This window comes from Lepisosteus oculatus, chromosome 17, assembly GCF_040954835.1.
Source record: "Lepisosteus oculatus isolate fLepOcu1 chromosome 17, fLepOcu1.hap2, whole genome shotgun sequence".
Taxonomy (NCBI): Eukaryota; Metazoa; Chordata; class Actinopteri; order Semionotiformes; family Lepisosteidae; genus Lepisosteus; species Lepisosteus oculatus.
In genome coordinates, this window is record NC_090712.1 from 17052395 (window position 1) to 17069989 (window position 17595).

The following is a 17595-nucleotide window of genomic DNA, read 5'->3' on the forward strand; positions in this document are numbered from 1 at the left end:
ATTGAGGGACGGAAGTATCTGTATTACCCACGCATGAATGGTTGACCTTCTTTCAAAAATCTAGCTTGTGCAGTATATGAGCTGGTGGTGTATTGAATATTTTAAGCAGATAACGAGCATGTTACGTATTTATGCTGCTGTGTGTTGTAGAGAGATTGGCAAGAGGGTAAGTTCTGCTGCGACATTTTTTTAAACTGGCATCTGTTGTGAGCGCTGCAGTTCTTCAAAATCGGATCAGCGTACTGCTTGTAGCCGTTCATAAAATTTACTGTTGTCTAAACATCCCAGTTACGTTTGAAATGTTGCAGTGCAGTGGTATTTTATTTGTCTTAATATTTTTCTGTTTACACTGTATATATTACTGCATTGCTTATTAATGCAAATGTACGTTTGGATATTTATTATATTTCTGCCTTTATTATATATTGCCTTTCATCCGCTTCAGTGAGATTATATCTGTACATTTTGTAGTGTTTTTTAAAATGAATTTGTTCTAAACATCACTAACATGTTTTATCAACTATATATGTGTCATTTAAAGTACCTTTAATGGGCACTCTATATCAAGTGTTGAATCTATGCTTATATCTATTTAAAAAAAAACTATTTTCATTCCACTCTTGTGATTTGTGACTTTTTAAGTCTCTGTACTTCCGTTATACTGGTCAGTCCTTTATTTATTGTAAATGTGCTTAATAACATTTCTGATTTGTTCTGTTTTCTGTCTAGTTTGCGTCATCTATCTCAGGAGACCATGGACTTCCCAAAAATCTGCTGATTCCTTCGAATTTGATAGAACTCCCCCATACAAGTAGGCATCCGACTCTGAACACTGATGCTTATGACAGTCGGACACTCATGTGCTCCATTTAAAACAACCGATGACCAGCGTTAGTAAAACTGGTCACATCTTTTCTGTGTTTTAGGAAACTTGGATCTCGTGTTTTCAGTCTAAATGAGCTGGCAGTGTTAATTTTGTCACGTTATTTAAATAACTTAATCGTTTAAAAATAATGAGGGTAACTAGCGATTGTAATCTGTGACTTTACAATATAAATATTTGTAAAGGGCTCTAGGAGTTCTACATGACCAGCACAAGGTAAAGGAACAGAACGGGGTGCTCTGCCAGTAAAGGACAAGTGCGCGATGCCCCTGCGGTGTGACTGTCTCTGCCTCTCTGTGTTCCAGAGCGGCCCCCCCCTGTGGGCTCGGAGCTGCCGGTGCTGCGGCGGAGCGAGGTGGAGATTCCCGCTCACCTCCACCCTGTGCGGACGTGGCTGGGGTCCCTGCGCGGCCCTGAGGACGACCAGCTGGGCCTGGCTGAGCTGCACCCGGATGTCTTCGCCGTGCCTCCCAGGTCCGCCCGTGTATACCTGTGCGATTTCCATCGCGCCTCGCGTCTGCGCTGCGGTAGCGCTCTCTTATCGCTGGCCAGGGAGACGTGTGCCGGCTGCAGCATTTAAGATCGACTGATGCTGCTCGTGTGTGCTGGCTCACTGGCAGATAAAAATCCGCATTAGAGTTCACAAGTGTCTGCGAAGCTGTTTTTCAGGGTGGTAAAGGGCTAGAAACGTGGTTCTTACCCTTGACTGCAGCTGCACCCTGTTGGTTCTCAAAATATGTTCTCACACTCCTTATAACTTTACCTTAAAATACCAAGGTTTGAGGAAACAAAGTAGTTGTACTTACGAGTCTGGGCTTGATGATTTACCTTCTAAAAATATCTGGCATGTTTCTCACTCCCAGAAAGGGGATCTCATGTTAAACTGAGGTGGTTAATCTGAACTACTGGTCTAGAAGAAACATCCAAATGTTTTTAAAGTACTTTGTCAGAGGTGTGCTTCTGTCACCTTGCAGAGGGAAAGCTCAGCAAATGCGCAGCAGTTTAAAAATGGATGACTGTTTTTGTATTTTTGTACTCATTAAAACGCATTAATAAAAATAATTCAGTTATAGCATGTGCAGGAAACAATTGCAGAAGTAATTTTTAATAATATGCCCTACAAAATGTATTTTTGTCTTTCACATCATAGTTTTTGCAATGCTTCTACTTTTTAGTTTGTATCTTTTTCAAGTGCCAGAGTACTCCTTTATCTTTCTGTTTTTTATTGTGCATTTTTCATATCCTATAAAATACTTGCATGTTAAGGCATTGTGCTGACATTCTTAAGTAGTAGGAAGGGCTTTATCCAGAGCATCAAATGTTGAAATTTCAGTTGTTTTAAATTATGATTCTTCTCTTATGATCTCAGGATGAGTCTTGGGATGTGTACTTTTTGTCATGTTAATTTGTAATCTTTTTTTAGGGTTGATATACTGCACGAAGTTGAAGTCTGGCAGAGAAATTTCAAGAGAATCGTAAGTAGATCTAAAGCGAAGATGCAACGTGATCTCAAGGTGAACTTCTGTAATGATGTCTGGCTGTGAGTGCCGTGGGCTCGGTGTGTTTTCCGCACTCGGCCATCGTGGAAGAGTGTACCTGCTACTGGAGAGGCACAGTGGGAGAAACAGTGATGTACTGTCAGTTCCACGACACCCAGGGGCCTCTTCTGAGGACAGTGGTCTTTTCTGCTCTTTTAGAGCCATGCCAAGGTGAAGAGCCGGGCGGAGGTGAGCGGGGGCGGCCGGAAGCCATGGAAACAGAAAGGGAGTGGCAGAGCCCGCCAGGGCAGCATCAGGTCGCCCTTGTGGAGAGGAGGTGGGATCAGTTTGTTCCGGTGCGCCGTTTCTCCTGCTCGGCTGTTACTGTGCGTGCTGCATCCACCTGCCCGTTGTGTGGTTCAGCATATCTCGGCCCACAGCTGCAAAGTCTGTAAATGCACGCACACACACACACACACCTCCCCGCTCTGCCCATCTAGAGCACCCAGGAGGCTGTAGGGGGCGCCCTATCACCGGCAGCTGGAGTGCACTGCAGACTGACCCTGCCCTACCCTCAACGGCCTGTAGCCGAATTGAGGATTCCCCATACAGGCTAGTGATGTGACCAGGGCTAGAACCTGTGATCACTGCACTAATTCTGCACTCGGCGAGCCGGAGCACTTGGGATCCTCATTATTCATTTTCATTCTGCTGGGTAACCCCTTTCGCACGAGTGTGAACTGGAGGCATGTGCCACACACACCAGCCCTCATGTAAAAGGCGACTTCTTTGTGCTGCATGTGCAGGTGGGATTGCACACGGGCCTCGGGGACCCACCAGTTACTACTACATGCTGCCGATGAAAGTGCGCGTCTTGGCCTTGAAGGTGGCTCTCAGTGCGAAACTTGCTCAGGTAAGCATTTCACTTCCAAAATAAAACCACATTAGACTTAAAAATCGCACTTTTCTTCTATACAAAACAGATTGTAAGGCATTTTCTGAATGAATATGCAGCTTTTCACTGCCATAAAATGTTTTTCAAAATGAAAAAAAAATGCACAATGCTTGTGGCATTTCTGTCCTTTCCAGAACAGTCGTATCAGTCGACCTAGTATGTGTTCCAAGTTTTTCTTTTTTTTTTCTTCAGGATTATCTTCATGTCGTAGACTCTCTAGAGATGCCTGCTCCAGATTCCCAGTATCTTTTGGATTTGGCCAGATACAGGAACTGGGGGGATTCAGTTCTGATTGTAGATGTGTACGTATTCAGTGTATATGTTAATAAACCCAGCTTTTAGAAACATCGGTGCTGTGCTACAGTATATGCATGTAATACACATAAGAGAAGGCATAGAAAGATGTAAACAATAGCAGACAATGTACAGTACGTTGCGTCTCAATGGATTTCTGAATTATTTTTCACGTGTGGTGCAGCACAAGAGAAGGCATTACCATCCGCTGGGTGGAACCTGGTCTTCAGCAGGATTAGGATTGAATTGGCAGATCTCTTTTGAATGGCTGGATTATGTTTATATAATAAGCCCGTATGATAACCTACAGCTAGTGCTTTAAAGACCACTCCTTTTAATTGGAAGCTAGTGCAATTTATGTAGTTCGCACTCAAGCTGCAGAATTCTGGATATACTTCTAGATTTACCTGCTTAGAACCTTGGAAGGTACTACAGCAAGTAGTGCATTTAGGAAGTTAATCTTGAACTTGTGGCATGTATCAGTATTTCAGTAGCAGACAGTTAAGGTCATTGCCTGAGCAGTGTTACAGATGCATATAAAAATGTACAGACTTTCAGAATGACAAACTTCCTGTTTTTTTACAACAGGAAAGAAGACCTTCCTGGAAACATTCTCAAGGCAACTGCAGATCTGAAAACTGTGAATGTGATTCCAGTAATAGGTATGAAACTGGGGTTTAGACTGGGTAAACACAAACCTTTAACTTGGTTCGCGTCAGGAAATACCTGTGGTTATGTAAACCGCCTGTCTTATTTTCACAGGTCTCAATGTTCACAGCATGCTAAAACATGAAACCCTTGTTCTGACGCTGGATGCTGTCAATTTTTTGGAGAAGAAACTGCTCTGGCACGACTGCAGATTCTCACCACTCTATTCTTTCAAATTACCCTATAGCGATTTTCCACTGTAAAAAAAAAAGGAAAGGACCAAGTATAAAAATGTTTATTTTGTATGTACAGTATTCAATTAAAATGTGTTCCCCAGAGATTTGTCATTCCTGATGCATGTTAAAAAAATAAAATAAGGCCCAATTTAAATAACGTACACTAAAAAAAAGCAACAACAATGCAAATATATTTAAATTGCACTTAAAATATTTAAGGCTCCCGCACAAAGCAGTACAAGCCTGGTGTTCTAGAAAGGATAGAATATTTTGGGAGGTTGTATTCCATTTGCCAAATCATGCCGTACTTCCCATCTCAGAGCTGAACGTTTCTTCTCAGTTGGGACAACATAGGTATTGGGAACGTAGATACGCTGTGGCTTCTGGAAGAAAAATAAAACCCTTCCTACATTACTACTCTACTAGAATGTAATTTCAAAATCACTGTTGGTGAATAGTATTACCCATTCAACCATGGGTACCCAGGACAGGACGGTAGTTTATTTTTATATTCTATACAACTTCTTAGAAGCCATTCAGGACCAACCTCAAGCACAGAAACAGTTACTGCTTTCACAGGTTTAGGATCAAAAGAAATTCAGTACTGCTTGAGAATGAAAGTCGCCCACAGCTCTGCTGGCTGTGACAAACCACATGTGAACATGAAGCCTTCTTCTGGCTCGCGGAAGGATAACAGTCACTTGAAACTACAGTTTATTATCAAATGAAAATCACCATTGACGTAAAACATACTTACAGGTGGAGCTTGACTTTTGTACAGCATTTGTTCCTTAAAGAGAAGAAATTTAAATATGTAATAAAGCAGTTTTAATTTAAACTTCTTTTAACCATGAAAGAAAAGTTATTCTACACTTAATATAGTGCCAGTACAACAGTTTGGGATTCTCTCTTACCTAAGTAATGGGGATGGGGGAAAAACGGCGGTCCTATCTTAAGGCATAGAAACACTTCATGATAAGTGGTTTAAAATTTGTGATGGCATGAGCTAGGTTTCTTACTGAACAGATTTCCATTTGAAGTGATGGCTCAGTCATGTGAAGACACTTATCCACATACCCTTATCCCCCAGCGCAGTCCTTTACGGTCTTTCTCCCCAGGTGCTCTGAAAGTATCCCAGTCTTGTTTATACTGGAAATACCTTTAAAGGAAAGAAACAGAAAACAAATCTGACAATCTGCTTGGAATAGGCATTGTAAGGATGTTTTAATGCAATGGTTTGTTCAAAATGTAATTGTGAATATTAAGCCTTCATAACATGAACCTGCATGTGATGTTAAGGAGTGCACAAGGCTTCTCAGGCTGTGAAAAGCTTTGCCTGATTTTACCCCAAAGGTTTTTTGCAGTTCTTACCTGAATCCAAAGTTGCTTTGGTAAAACTAAAAAATAGAGCCTTGAGGTGTGTGCACGATATAGAAAGAATTTACAAAAATAAATCTGAATATAGTTCCATTTCACATTAACACAGCACATTTCTCCCTCTAGGTAGATGTCTATAGATCTGCTACATGGGGTATACTGTAGATTCTGCCTTTCTTATTCAGAGAAAATAGCTTAGTTGGCGTGAGTGATCAGCGACCTAGTGGCATTACTTGATTCCCAGGAGGAATAGACAGGATGAAATGTTTTTCTTTTTGTTAGGTTTCCTCATGAACAATTAATTTTTAGTCAGTGCTGGTTTTGCAGACTAAGATGTACTGTACTCCTCAGACTACTTTACTTCAAGTAGTCAATATTACAGAATTTGTGGTTGAGAGTTCAAAAAGTTCAAAAAGCCATGTGAAGGCCATTTTCAGGTGGATTCTTACATACGGTTCCCATCCAAACAAAATTAAACCCCATGCAAATACATACTGACTCTTCATGTAAGCTTAGGTTTTTGGTGAACCAGTATAAGACTTTATGATAAAGGGTCTTAACAGTTCTGAAACTCTTTATGTTGTTTAACATGAAGACAACAAAACAAACCAGTAACATTCATGGAGATAGAAGGCACTGATATTTAGAAATGTATATGTATATTAAAACATACAAATACCTCATTTTAAGTGTACCACTTGTTTAAAAGCAACTAACTTTTCATTATCAAACACGACTGAACATTGTAAAAGATTAATGCAATAAACCTCAAAGATGTTTAAAATGGGGTGGCACAGCAGTGAGAATTCTGCCTTGCAACACTGGTGCCCTGTGTTCCTGGCATGTCACCTGCTACACTATGGAGTTTTTCATGTTCTCCTCACGGTCACGTGGGTTTCCTCCAGGGGGTCCAGTTTCTTCTCACAGTCCAAGGATATACTGGTCCTTGGCCCTGTATTTGTAATTGTGTGTGTCCAAATGGACTCGTGTCCCATCCAGGGTGTACCCTGCCTTGTGCCTGTTGTTTGGTGGGATACGCTCCAGCTGCCCCACAATCCTATATCGGATGAAACTGTTAGAAAATGGATGGATTCCAAAATCACTTACTTTGAGACGGGATCTGTTTTCTTCAGATTTCTTGTGTGAGGGTGATTCATTTGTGGTCGGATAACTGAAAGAAATATACATTTCTAAATATATGATGCTAGACAAGTATAACTGATATTTTAATCATGAGCTTACTTACAAGACTTGGGGTGACTCAGAATATCATTCTCACTCGCTGATCTCCGCTATGGAAGAAAAAGTTGAAGTTTTTTACTTGGTAATTTTCAACATATAGAAAAGGTGTAGGCACTGCTGCATTAATAATCACTTACAAAGTCTCGTCTGTACACTTGGAAAGCAGAGGAAACCCTTTCTGCCTCAGAGCTGGTTTTGTCACTCAGGCTGCTGGTCTCTTCACTGTCCACCTCAGAGTCCAGCTCATCTGAACACAGCTGAAGTCTGTCTAGTTCTTCCTCAAGTTTACCAACATCCACTGCTGAACAAAAACAAACAATACACTTTACACCACAGTAACTTATTTGCTAGAAAGGTTTTTGCATTTGAATCTAAGTTAATTTATACATATGTATGCATTCTTTAGAACAAAATCTTAAAATACTTTTTTTTTTACTTGCAGCAGTGAAGGAAAATTACAAAAATCAGTTGCTTACATTTGCTTAAAGTATCATTCAAGAAGTGTATACATTTGTTTGGGGCTTGAACAAAAGAATGGGAAAAACATTAAATTTTATAAGACCTAAAGAATACCTTTATCATATTCATTCTTGCTATCCTGTTTTTCAAACAACATGGCTTCTTCTTCAGACTCATAATCCAAGTCCTCTGTCTTACAACTGCCCAGGTTCCCCACACAAGAAGGATTCTCCAAATCCCCCGATTCCTCAACTTTCTCTCTTTCAGGAATATTTTCCTCCCAACAGCCTTTCTCATGGGAAACCTGACTATTCTGGTCCAACTTGTCCCATGAGGCCTCATTCTCATAGCCCCCCTCCGAGTCCGGCCTGTGTGTTCCATAGCCAGACGTCGGCTCGCTCGCTGGAGTTTCTGGACAGACCGTGTCCCCTTCATCATGCTGAAAATTCCCTTTCGCTTCTGGGCTTGCTTCCACACCCTCCTCCTTCATAGACTTTTCAGTCCTGATATGGCATCTAGGATCAGGGTCCACCTTCAGACCCTCTTCAAAACATTCACGCTCTTCATCACTGGATTTGTCCGACCAAAAGGAAGAGGACAAGGAGCAGTTTTCCTCATCACTTTCTTCTTGGCAGTAGTTGTCATACATTCTATACATCGTGCTTTTCACCTTGCCTATGTGACCGGCTGCAGCAGATGGGTGAACCAAGTGCTGCTGAACTGCTAAGAGGATTAGATCATTTTCAGGAAGGGGGATGCATATTTGTTAAAGGCAAAGCTGTCCCCAGGGGCTTATAGTGTTAACCCATAGAAGCAGATTCTCCTCGTTAACTTGTCAATTAATAGACCCTACGATCTTGAAGTCAATGTTTGCTATCTCAACGTTTCACAATTAACCCAATATACAGTATGTAATGGCATAAAGAACAAATAGCAGAAGAGATTTACTGGGCTAGATTCAATGCAATATGTAATAGATAAATGCCCAATTTCTCTCACAAAATACGGAGCAGTGAAAAAAATTCTGGATACCTGAATCAGCTCTGCTTTCTGTTGATTCGTCAAAAACATGGACCTGGCCTCTCTGTTTCCTGAAGGGTACAAACATGCTGTAATGTAATAAATGAGGAAAAAACAATTTGGAAATACTGGTCTCAGCTTTCACACAAGAAATGTTGCAGCAACATACCTTAGAACTTTCCTCTTCAACACAGGTTTTCCATGATCACCTGGCTGTGTTGCAAGACCTGCTGATCTACTGGTATCTGATGCTGAATTGCTAGAATTGTGAGGGCTAATTCCTATGTCAGGCCTGTAGGGGGCAGAAGCAGGCCATGATAATTTTGGTGCCACAGAATATCGAATGTAAGGCTCACACTGCTGAATGTTGTTCTGGTTCTCCATTCCATATTCAGAAAATGGTACCTGATAAGAAATAAGAGGTTTTTCTTAATGCAAACAGAAAATTCTCAGAAGATCATCATCTTTTTAAACATTTTATCAGGCATACCTTCAAGTGTACAAAATACTATTTGTAATTTATTGAACGGAAACATACATCCAAAACATTGTAACCTAAACATTTTATACATATAGTTTTAAGACAGACTGAACAAAAGAGTAAAATCTTTATTTTAGCACTTAAGAAGCTCATTCATATCATTATAAATCTCAACCAAAGACTATGCCCTTTTCAAAGATAAGACTGAAAGAAAACAAATCTTTAACCTGACGTTAGGTGACCACACTCATGAAGTTTTACAGTACTCAGCTAACAAAGGCCATGTTTTGTCTGAGAGTGAATAATGTCCTAGAATCTGATACATAAAACAGTTCTACACGGACTCTGTATCACCTTTTATTACACCCACAGGTTACCATTCTAACCAGTTCTTTATGATCACCATAGAAAGAAGCCTTCAGATGTCAAACCAAACAGAAATCACTCAGTTCCTGATCTGGACAGGAGGAATAGTTATCACCGCTGCACTCATGAATGCCGGCATGAACAATTTCATATTTTTCACAGGAATGCCACCACAAAATGGGAATACACTTTTGATCAACACCACTCTCCTCTTCTACACAATATCTGACTCCACTTCACAGTTTTCAACCGTTTAGGATCACATTAGAGAGTGCAACAACTTTTGTACGCCACAGAAAGCAGGACTGACTCTCAGTCCTTGGAAAAGGCTTCCACACTCGTACGCACTGATAGCGGAGTGCCAAGGTGTTGAAGATATTCCCACTGCATCTTTTCTTGTCTAATCTCAGGGCTCCAAAAGTGGATCTATTACCTTAAAAGGCCCTCATAGATGTAGCTGTACTGTTTAGGCTGGCTCCATACTTTCATTTTATTTCAAGCACTCTCGCGAAACCTTCTACATTCATTTTATTTGGTTTGTTAATAACATTTATTTTCCCCAACATATGCTTGTCCCAGCGCGTTACCCTGGAATGTGGTGTGGAATGTATTTGCTAGAATATCAGTAAAACCTTTCTCCTGAAGCAGTCACCATACAGTTCTTTCCATATTTGCCAACAAACCAAGACCTTTGGTTTCTTCAAATTTAAGTTTAGAAGGCAAACTAGACCCTGCTCTCCAGCCACCTCTTCCAGAGTTCCTCTTCGGTTTGGCTCCGGGCTCAGTGTAAACAAGCAAACAAGTTCAGTGTTCCTGCTTTTTCAAAGGAACCTGTTCCTGCTTAAGTCCCTGAGTCTTACCCGTTTCTGTGGCTGGGGTAATCTGTCCTGAGCACATAGTCTCTTATACATCGCCTCAGCTTGGGAAGCTAAAAGAAAAAGACAAAAACAAATAATCAGGGGACTTTCCTCTCAAACAGGGCAGCAAGTATCCTGCTGTTTATTTATAAGCCTATTAAATGTTCAGTATAATTTTAAAACCAATACCTCAAATGATTAAGAATTAACTACCAGACTATCACAGAAAAAGGAAGAGAGGCAGTTATGTTAGAAACATATTCCCACTGAACCTATCAGCAAAAAAAGTGAGTTTTAAGCAACATTTTCAAATATTTTAACTTCATAGTTAGACACTTCTGACTGTTATTTATCATTCAAACTCTTGACACTTAATCAATAATGATGCTTTTCCATTTTTAAAAGCACTATGTTCCGCTCACTTGCAAATTAAGGCAGTAGCACGTGCTGTTGATTTGCGTGTCTTTCATCATGTGGTGTGCTTATTTACCGTAGGCACTGCTGTGAGACTGAGGTGTGTCTCTTCCACTTGACGTCTGGCTCTTTGATCTCTCATGTCGGATCAGCTGTTCAAGATCTAGATAAAAAAAGGTTAAAATTGCAAATATGAAGTTTGACATTACTCCCTAACGCATTTTTGTTTCTGTTCAAAGTCTGAAAAACGATTTCATTTTATATGCTGCTTAAAAAAAACACAAGCACTTAAAATCCTAAAATGTCTGCAAATTGACCAATTAAAATGAGATACCAGCTCTGCAAAGGCTGCTGCTTAAAAGAGCCATAGAAAACCTGCAGACACACTGGCCCTCCAGGACCTGGACTGGACTGGACACCCCTGACACAGCCTTTTCAAATCCGCAGAGGGATTTTGAGTGACTGGGGTGAAAAGGTTTGCACCAGCAAACTCAAGGAAGAAGGAGCTCAGATCACTAAATAATTCCTGAACAATGAGTTCAGGTCCACGAATTATTATTATCATACCTTGTTTGAATTCCCGGAGTCTGTGTCGTGGAATATTGCTATATCCCAATACGGCCAACTGCTGTTCAATTTCGTCTTCTGTAAAATCGATATCCTCCATCTCCTACAAGTCGGAGACAACACAAAGTAGTTATCGCAGCTGTGTTTCACAGTCTCGTAAGTGAAAATGGGCAAGAAATCGTCATTCCCCCGGTCTTCAACGGAATAAATAGGCATATTTAATGAAACACAGATGATAAAACCTCCGACTATCAACTATACAGCTAGTTGTACTAAAATCGCTTTACAATTTCTAAAGGAGCATTTTACAACTCACCCTCAATAGCTGAAATAATTACCAAAAGCATCCCAAGACCATAAATGATGAAAAGGTATCCAAGAGTGTTTTTTAAGAAAGTGTCTAAAGGTTGACAAAAACTTAATACAGGTGGACACTACGATGAGGTTATCAGACCTAAATTGTATTGATCATAAAACAGACTGATTGTTGATGAAGTCATCTTTCATTTTACAAATCCGTGACACAGATCCGATCAAGGCACCAGAGAGAAGCTGTAAAGGTCTTCCCAGTGCTTGCAATATTACAAAGAACCAGATAAAAACAACAACGTACCGTAAGGTTATTTTGGAAAAACAATCCGTTTCAAAAGCGGCACCGTACCTGTTCCTACGATTTTGTCCCCCTCCCGATGCCAACTTCGTCACCAAGAGTTACCGATACAACGTGTACAACTGCTGGACTCATAAAAACATATCGTTTGAGTCGGCGGTCACCCCACCGCCAAACTTTCAAGCACCTTTCATCCCAAGTGCAGCCGTTACTACAGCCTGACAACGACGCGCAGACCAGCCAGACAAGAGCAGCGACACGGGGCCGGCAAGCAGCGAGCTCCAGACACAGCGCCCCCCTGCGGCGTTTACAAAAATAACCATTCAAACACTCGAGAGGTGAAGGAAGCACACTTCAGCTGCGCAAACGCACGGCGCCTAACAAGCGGTGAGAACTACAAAATTACAAGATCTACTTCGCGACGAGGAGGTGACATCGGAAAGGTGAAGATCTTCTTCTTCTCGTTTCATATCTGGCTGCGGCGAAAAAAAAAAACACATACTGAAGCTTGTGGACTAGGTAGTCCGGATAGACATAGTGATCATTTCAAAGAGAAAATCTTTTTTTTTTTTCCTTAAAGAGAGCTTGCACATCAGCCTGTCTCGACTCCAGCTCTCCGACAGAGCCTGATAAAAGTCATTCATGGCAAACACATGATCTACATATGAATATGTAGGATGTGGTTGCAGCCTGAAACACGACTGATAATTGTGTTTGATTTCGTAGTTTCATAAGAGAATTGATTTAACTGTGAACTCAAAAAGAGGTGTTGCATATAAATATTAATTGAAGAAGGATCCAGGCTGCTTCCTTTAACAGCTGACATATGACCCTGTCATTAATGATGTGCCTTGCCGAAATGCACAAACGATTCCCATCCTCTTACGACAAGTGTGATCTTTCCTGTGTGTGGTATAAAGGGGACTGTCCAAAAGTGTGATTTTTCCACTGTGTGCTAAACAACTCAGGCATTGGGCCTGAAATGATGGCAGATCTGTGGAGATAATGAAGAGTATTGACATTTTAACACAGTTATTCAGAGGGGGTCATGTAGCGTGCAGACAGAAATCAGTCTGCAGTCCTGGAGTTTAGCTGTGAGGGAGACCCCTCTGTACCACACTGCACACTATTATAAAGTCTCTCATGTCTGATTACAATCTGTTCTAGGCTGGATGCTCTGAACTCCTGTAGCCTGAGGAGCACTGAATGGACATGTCTGAACAGCTTCAGATCTCTTGCAAAATAATCGCATCCACATCTTTGATTTTATTAAAGAATTCATGGTCTAAGTATACAGTATAAGAACATAAACAGGCTATACACAAGAGCTCGCCTTGTTCTAAACACCTCCAACTTAACCAAATACTGTTGCGGCCACATTGCAACAATTCTGACAGCATTGTGACAGCAGAAAAATACAGCACTGCAAAAACTGAAAGATCCAGGGTATATGTTCTCTACAAAACAAGATTGAAAAATGTTAGTCAGATGGCCACATAGTCACATTGGTACAAAAACACTGCGGCAACACTACAAGGCCATGAGATATTGTCACAGCATCATAAAACCACATTCATCCACCCATTTTCTAACCACTTGTTCCAGTTCAGAGGGGCAGGAGAGCCGGAGCCTATCCTTGCAAGCGGCAAGCACAAGGCAGGGTACACCCTGGACAGGATGCCAGTCCATCCCACAATTTCCCCACAAGCCAATTAACCTGCTGGTATGTCTTTTTTTATTATTTAGGACGGTAATGTTGTAGAGAAAAAATAGCCAGACTAAAATGAATCTGTTTATTTAATCTTACATACACAAACTAAAACCACAAAAATGATGTATCACAATGTTCTGCCATTGTTGCCAAATACTATATATTAATTAATTAATTTAAGTAGATGCAAAATGCACCGACAAAGGACAAACAGTCAATACAGGGAAGAGGAAGTAGTTAGAGAGAATAGTTACATAACCTCACATTCTGACAAAGTCTGATCCGTTGGCAACATCTGAAAGCCTGCTCTAGTTAATTCCTCCTACTCCCTCCCATTCACTTTCCTTGCAAACTCTGCCCAGGAGTTTCTGTTGGCTATTGAGGAAATCTGGTTGGGATCTATGCTAAGCTATCCTGATTATAAAACGCAGCACGAGCCTGCACTATGCTTGGACAAAAATAGGGAACACAAAACTGGGTATCCAAAACAAATATACAAAAGTAGAAGTTTTTACTGTATTCTGACACCTTTCCTAAAATTCACACCTCAAGAAGTAGGGGGACACTTTTGTCCTTGCTGTTTCACTTCTGTTTGATCTCTTCGCTGGTTCTGAATTTGGCTTGGGGATGAATCGGTGAACAACACCCTGATAAATGGTCATCTGTTTGATAAAGGTGAGGAAAATGTAATTATGCAAATTATGAAACTGAAGTTGTGCCTCTGTAAACATTAGTAATTGGGGCTACATATAAAAAATCCCCTTTCTCTGCATTTCCTGATTTTGTGGTGAGTTTTATAGATTTTGCATTCCATCTTAGTGCACCTGCATGATAGTACTTGTCATTTACAGAGTCCACTGCAAACATACAGTGACTATCAAAGAATTCACCCCTCTGACCTTTTCACATTTTATTTGTTTTACAACATGGACTCAATGTATTTAATTGGGATTTTGTGTCACACAAAACACTCTATAATGACAGAGTGAAAACAAAATGATACAGATCCTTCTATTTTAATGATAAAACTTTCTGAAAACAAATAATAACCTTTACTGGAACCCAATATCAATTCTCACACTAACATATACGTCTTTATAAATATTAAACAAACGTCTCAGCTTTTTTTTCTGAAATTTCGAAAGCCTGAAGGTTTTTTTTTGTAATCCTCATGTTTTCCAGGTTATTTTTGATGACATAGTCCTGTAATCACGATTGTGCTTTGCCATTTGAGGTAATGACCCGATATTTACGCAGTGGACAGTATTCAGTTTTTGTGGCAATACATATATAAAGAAATCCCAGTGAAAAATAATTATATTCAATCAAATGGAAATTCCTATTACGTGAATGCCCTTACAGCTCAAAATCATTGAGACACAAGAGACTTCTATCATCTTCTAACATCTATCGATGTTTAGAAAGTACACAGAATAATGCACTTGAGCTACAGAATTATGCTGCTATTTTTACTTTTTTTCTTCTAATGTCGTAGCCCCACACGTCCAGACAAGTTTTTTTTTTTCAGTTGTGCGGTGCTAGTGACTTCGTAGTTTCCTCTTTTCGTTGGAACGTCCGTATACCCCACGCAGAGGAATTTTTTTTTTTTTTGTCGGTGTGACACGGGTACATGAGCACCTTCAATGGCCAGGCAATGGAAAATAAAAAAAAGTGTTAGAGCGAAGAGAAAGCGCTGGATGGTAAACATCTAGCGGGTGATCCGAAATCCTTCTTCTTCCTACTACTACTAGTATTATTATTTATTTTAATTTCGTCCCCAGTCCGAAGCTTGAACGCCGAGCCTGAACTCGCGTGTCTTTTGTGTGGGACTTCCGCCTGCCCGAGAGAGCGCAGGAGAGCGCTCAGGTGCGAGTACCGCAGACTCCAGCGAGAGCGCAGCAGGGCGCTGCAGGTCGGTGCGGGTCCCTCATCGCTGATCGCCGTCTTCCCCGCTTCTGCTCTCCCCAGGCTCCGCGGCATGGCGAGCTTGAACAAGATTGAGGAGCACGCTTGCTATGGTAAGCGTCCCCCGTGGTTTCTTTCTTTCTTTCTCTCTCTTTTTCTTTTTTTTTTTACGGAGAGTTAGCAGTTAGCAGGGCTGCAACTGTTACAGTGCTCCCTGTGACATGAGGCGTTGGAAGGTCTGATATTGAGTCTTTAAATACGCATATTATCGTTACTTGTTAACATACTGCTGGTACTCTGCCTTTAGTACCTTCGTGGGATCAGTTCTGCAATGTTTTCGAAAATTCTTTTGTTCAGCAGTTTTATATGCAGGCGAAAACATATCTAGAACAAGACTGTCAAATATTTTGGAATATGTTATCATTTGAAGAACATACAGTACAAAGAATGGACCATTTTAGAATAATTCATCCTAAAACCATTCCCGTGAAGGCGTCATCTTCCACGAGCTGTGACCCTGTGGCATTTTGTCGTGTATTTAACGGCGCAGAGGTGCTGTTCAGATGTCGACCGTGATAGGAAACAAAGATGAAACATCTTTTCTTGGTGAAAACGTTTTCCGATCGAAACATTGCTCTCCCTTAACAAGCGGATTCCCACCGATTTTTAAAGTCTCGTTTACGATCGCATTACCTGTAATAAACGTTTGTTCTTCGATATTTTCAACAGTTTTCGGTAGGACCGTCACTTTATCGAGTTATTTTACTATTTCTGCTATTGTAACAGACGCCTCTACTCAGGTCAACTGACAATATAGATAATATGGGTACATTATTGCAGGTACAGTAAATAATAGTTGCAATAATATAATGTAATGTCAATTTATGTTTCCTGGCTGTTGTTTGCCTTACTTAAATCTTATAGTTATTTCACTGGGTGGTAATAAATGCGACAAAGTTGTATTTGGAATCATTTCCATGAGATTCTGTAAATTTCTTTTAGGCTTGATTGCGGAGTGAATGGTGTCATTTTATTAACCTCCTTAGCTGAAAGCTCCTTTCCTGCCGTGAAAGCGTTAACCACATTTTCCTACCTCCCGAAGGTAATTTTAAATGACATGCTTTTTTTCCCCCTTGAAATATAAAAATTCCCACTTCAAAGACCCAACAGCAAGTGGTAACGTGCAGAGAGCTATCTCAGTGGTAGCGTTATTAATCCAGAGTTCAGTCACAACTTGAATAATGCAAGCTCTTTCCCTCTCCTAAACCTGACTTTTAAATAGGCTCTGGCAAGTTCATGTGCTCTTAAATGATCTCGCCCTTCAGAAAGCTCTTGTGCAATGCGTTCATCAGAATTACTCGCGTACAGGAGTGAAACATTTGAAAGGGATTTTAAAGATTTCACTCACCAGCCACGTCTAAATTTGAAGCACGAACAAGGGGAAGGAAGTAGGCGTGTACAGGAGCTTGTTTCCCCCCAGTTGCGGTAGTGATGCATCGCCGCGGGGTCGCTATTTTTAAAATAGCCTTTGGGCTAGTGTGTGATTCATAATAACATTGATAATAACGGGTCCCGAGCGAGAGATGCCAGTCAAATCTCCAGGCAGCCTACTGCGCTGTGAGGTCTGGACCTTTCTCACATGGTGAAATTCTGACCTTTTAAACGTATTTCTGACGTGTTTCTGAAGCAACCCGTGTCTTCACGTAACATGGCTTGCTGTTGCTTGTTGCAGTACAAGGAAAATGATTGATGTCTCTAGAGGTAAAAACATCTTTTGATTTACTGCGAGCCTGAATCCCTTGCCGTGCATGAAATTGCTCACTTTCGAACGGTTGATTGTATTTTGATTTTGTTCATTTGTTTTGAATCACTGCAGTTCCTGAAGTCACCAGTTTTTATGGTTTATGTTACTGCTAAATACAGCTAAATATACAGCACTGCTACTATGTTTGATAAGTATTTTTCCATTCAGCCCTCTATTTTCTAGATACTTCGTCCAATTCAGGGTCATAGGGAAGCCAGAGCCTATCCCAGCAAGCAACGGGCACAAGGCAGGGTACACCCTGGACAGGACACCAGTCCATCACAGGGC

The 17595-nt window shown here is 40.8% G+C and overlaps 3 protein-coding genes across 8 annotated transcripts in view; 2 read left to right on the plus strand and 1 right to left on the minus strand.

Moving 5' to 3' along the window:
* Positions 1 to 4596, plus strand: mrpl4 (mitochondrial ribosomal protein L4). The gene is made up of 9 exons (XM_006638824.3): positions 1 to 166; positions 730 to 811; positions 1189 to 1357; positions 2307 to 2358; positions 2581 to 2698; positions 3168 to 3274; positions 3509 to 3618; positions 4199 to 4272; positions 4373 to 4596. Exons 1-9 carry the CDS (start codon positions 77 to 79, stop codon positions 4519 to 4521), a joined length of 951 nt encoding a protein of 316 aa, XP_006638887.2. The 5' UTR covers positions 1 to 76; the 3' UTR covers positions 4522 to 4596.
* On the minus strand, positions 4538 to 17003 carry hyls1 (HYLS1 centriolar and ciliogenesis associated). Of its 4 annotated transcripts, none has more exons than XM_015363268.2 (12): positions 16912 to 17003; positions 11278 to 11380; positions 10787 to 10873; positions 10300 to 10367; positions 8762 to 8997; positions 8605 to 8663; positions 7251 to 7414; positions 7118 to 7163; positions 6979 to 7042; positions 5572 to 5653; positions 5252 to 5284; positions 4538 to 4877 (listed from the first exon to the last, which is right to left on the minus strand). In XM_015363268.2, exons 2-12 carry the CDS (start codon positions 11375 to 11377, stop codon positions 4746 to 4748), a joined length of 1071 nt encoding a protein of 356 aa, XP_015218754.1. In that variant the 5' UTR covers positions 11378 to 11380; positions 16912 to 17003; the 3' UTR covers positions 4538 to 4745. The 4 variants fall into 4 exon arrangements, with proteins under 4 accessions (XP_015218754.1, XP_015218755.1, XP_015218753.1 ...); XM_015363269.2 differs by lacking the exon at positions 16912 to 17003 and adding an exon at positions 11939 to 12169 and having other exon boundaries at positions 7251 to 7411; XM_015363267.2 differs by lacking the exon at positions 16912 to 17003 and adding an exon at positions 11891 to 12169.
* The window catches only part of edaradd (EDAR-associated death domain), a 23593-nt gene continuing 18238 nt past the window's right edge, over positions 12241 to 17595 (plus strand). The window contains exons 1-3 of one of the 3 annotated variants that reach the window (XM_015363273.2): positions 12241 to 12330; positions 13493 to 13610; positions 15380 to 15616. In XM_015363273.2, the coding sequence (XP_015218759.1) occupies positions 15577 to 15616 (40 nt within the window). In that variant the 5' untranslated portion in view covers positions 12241 to 12330; positions 13493 to 13610; positions 15380 to 15576. Of the gene's footprint in view, positions 12331 to 13492; positions 13611 to 15208; positions 15617 to 17230; positions 17265 to 17595 lie in introns of those variants that run through there. The other 2 variants (XM_015363272.2, XM_015363274.2) reach the window with 2 other exon arrangements.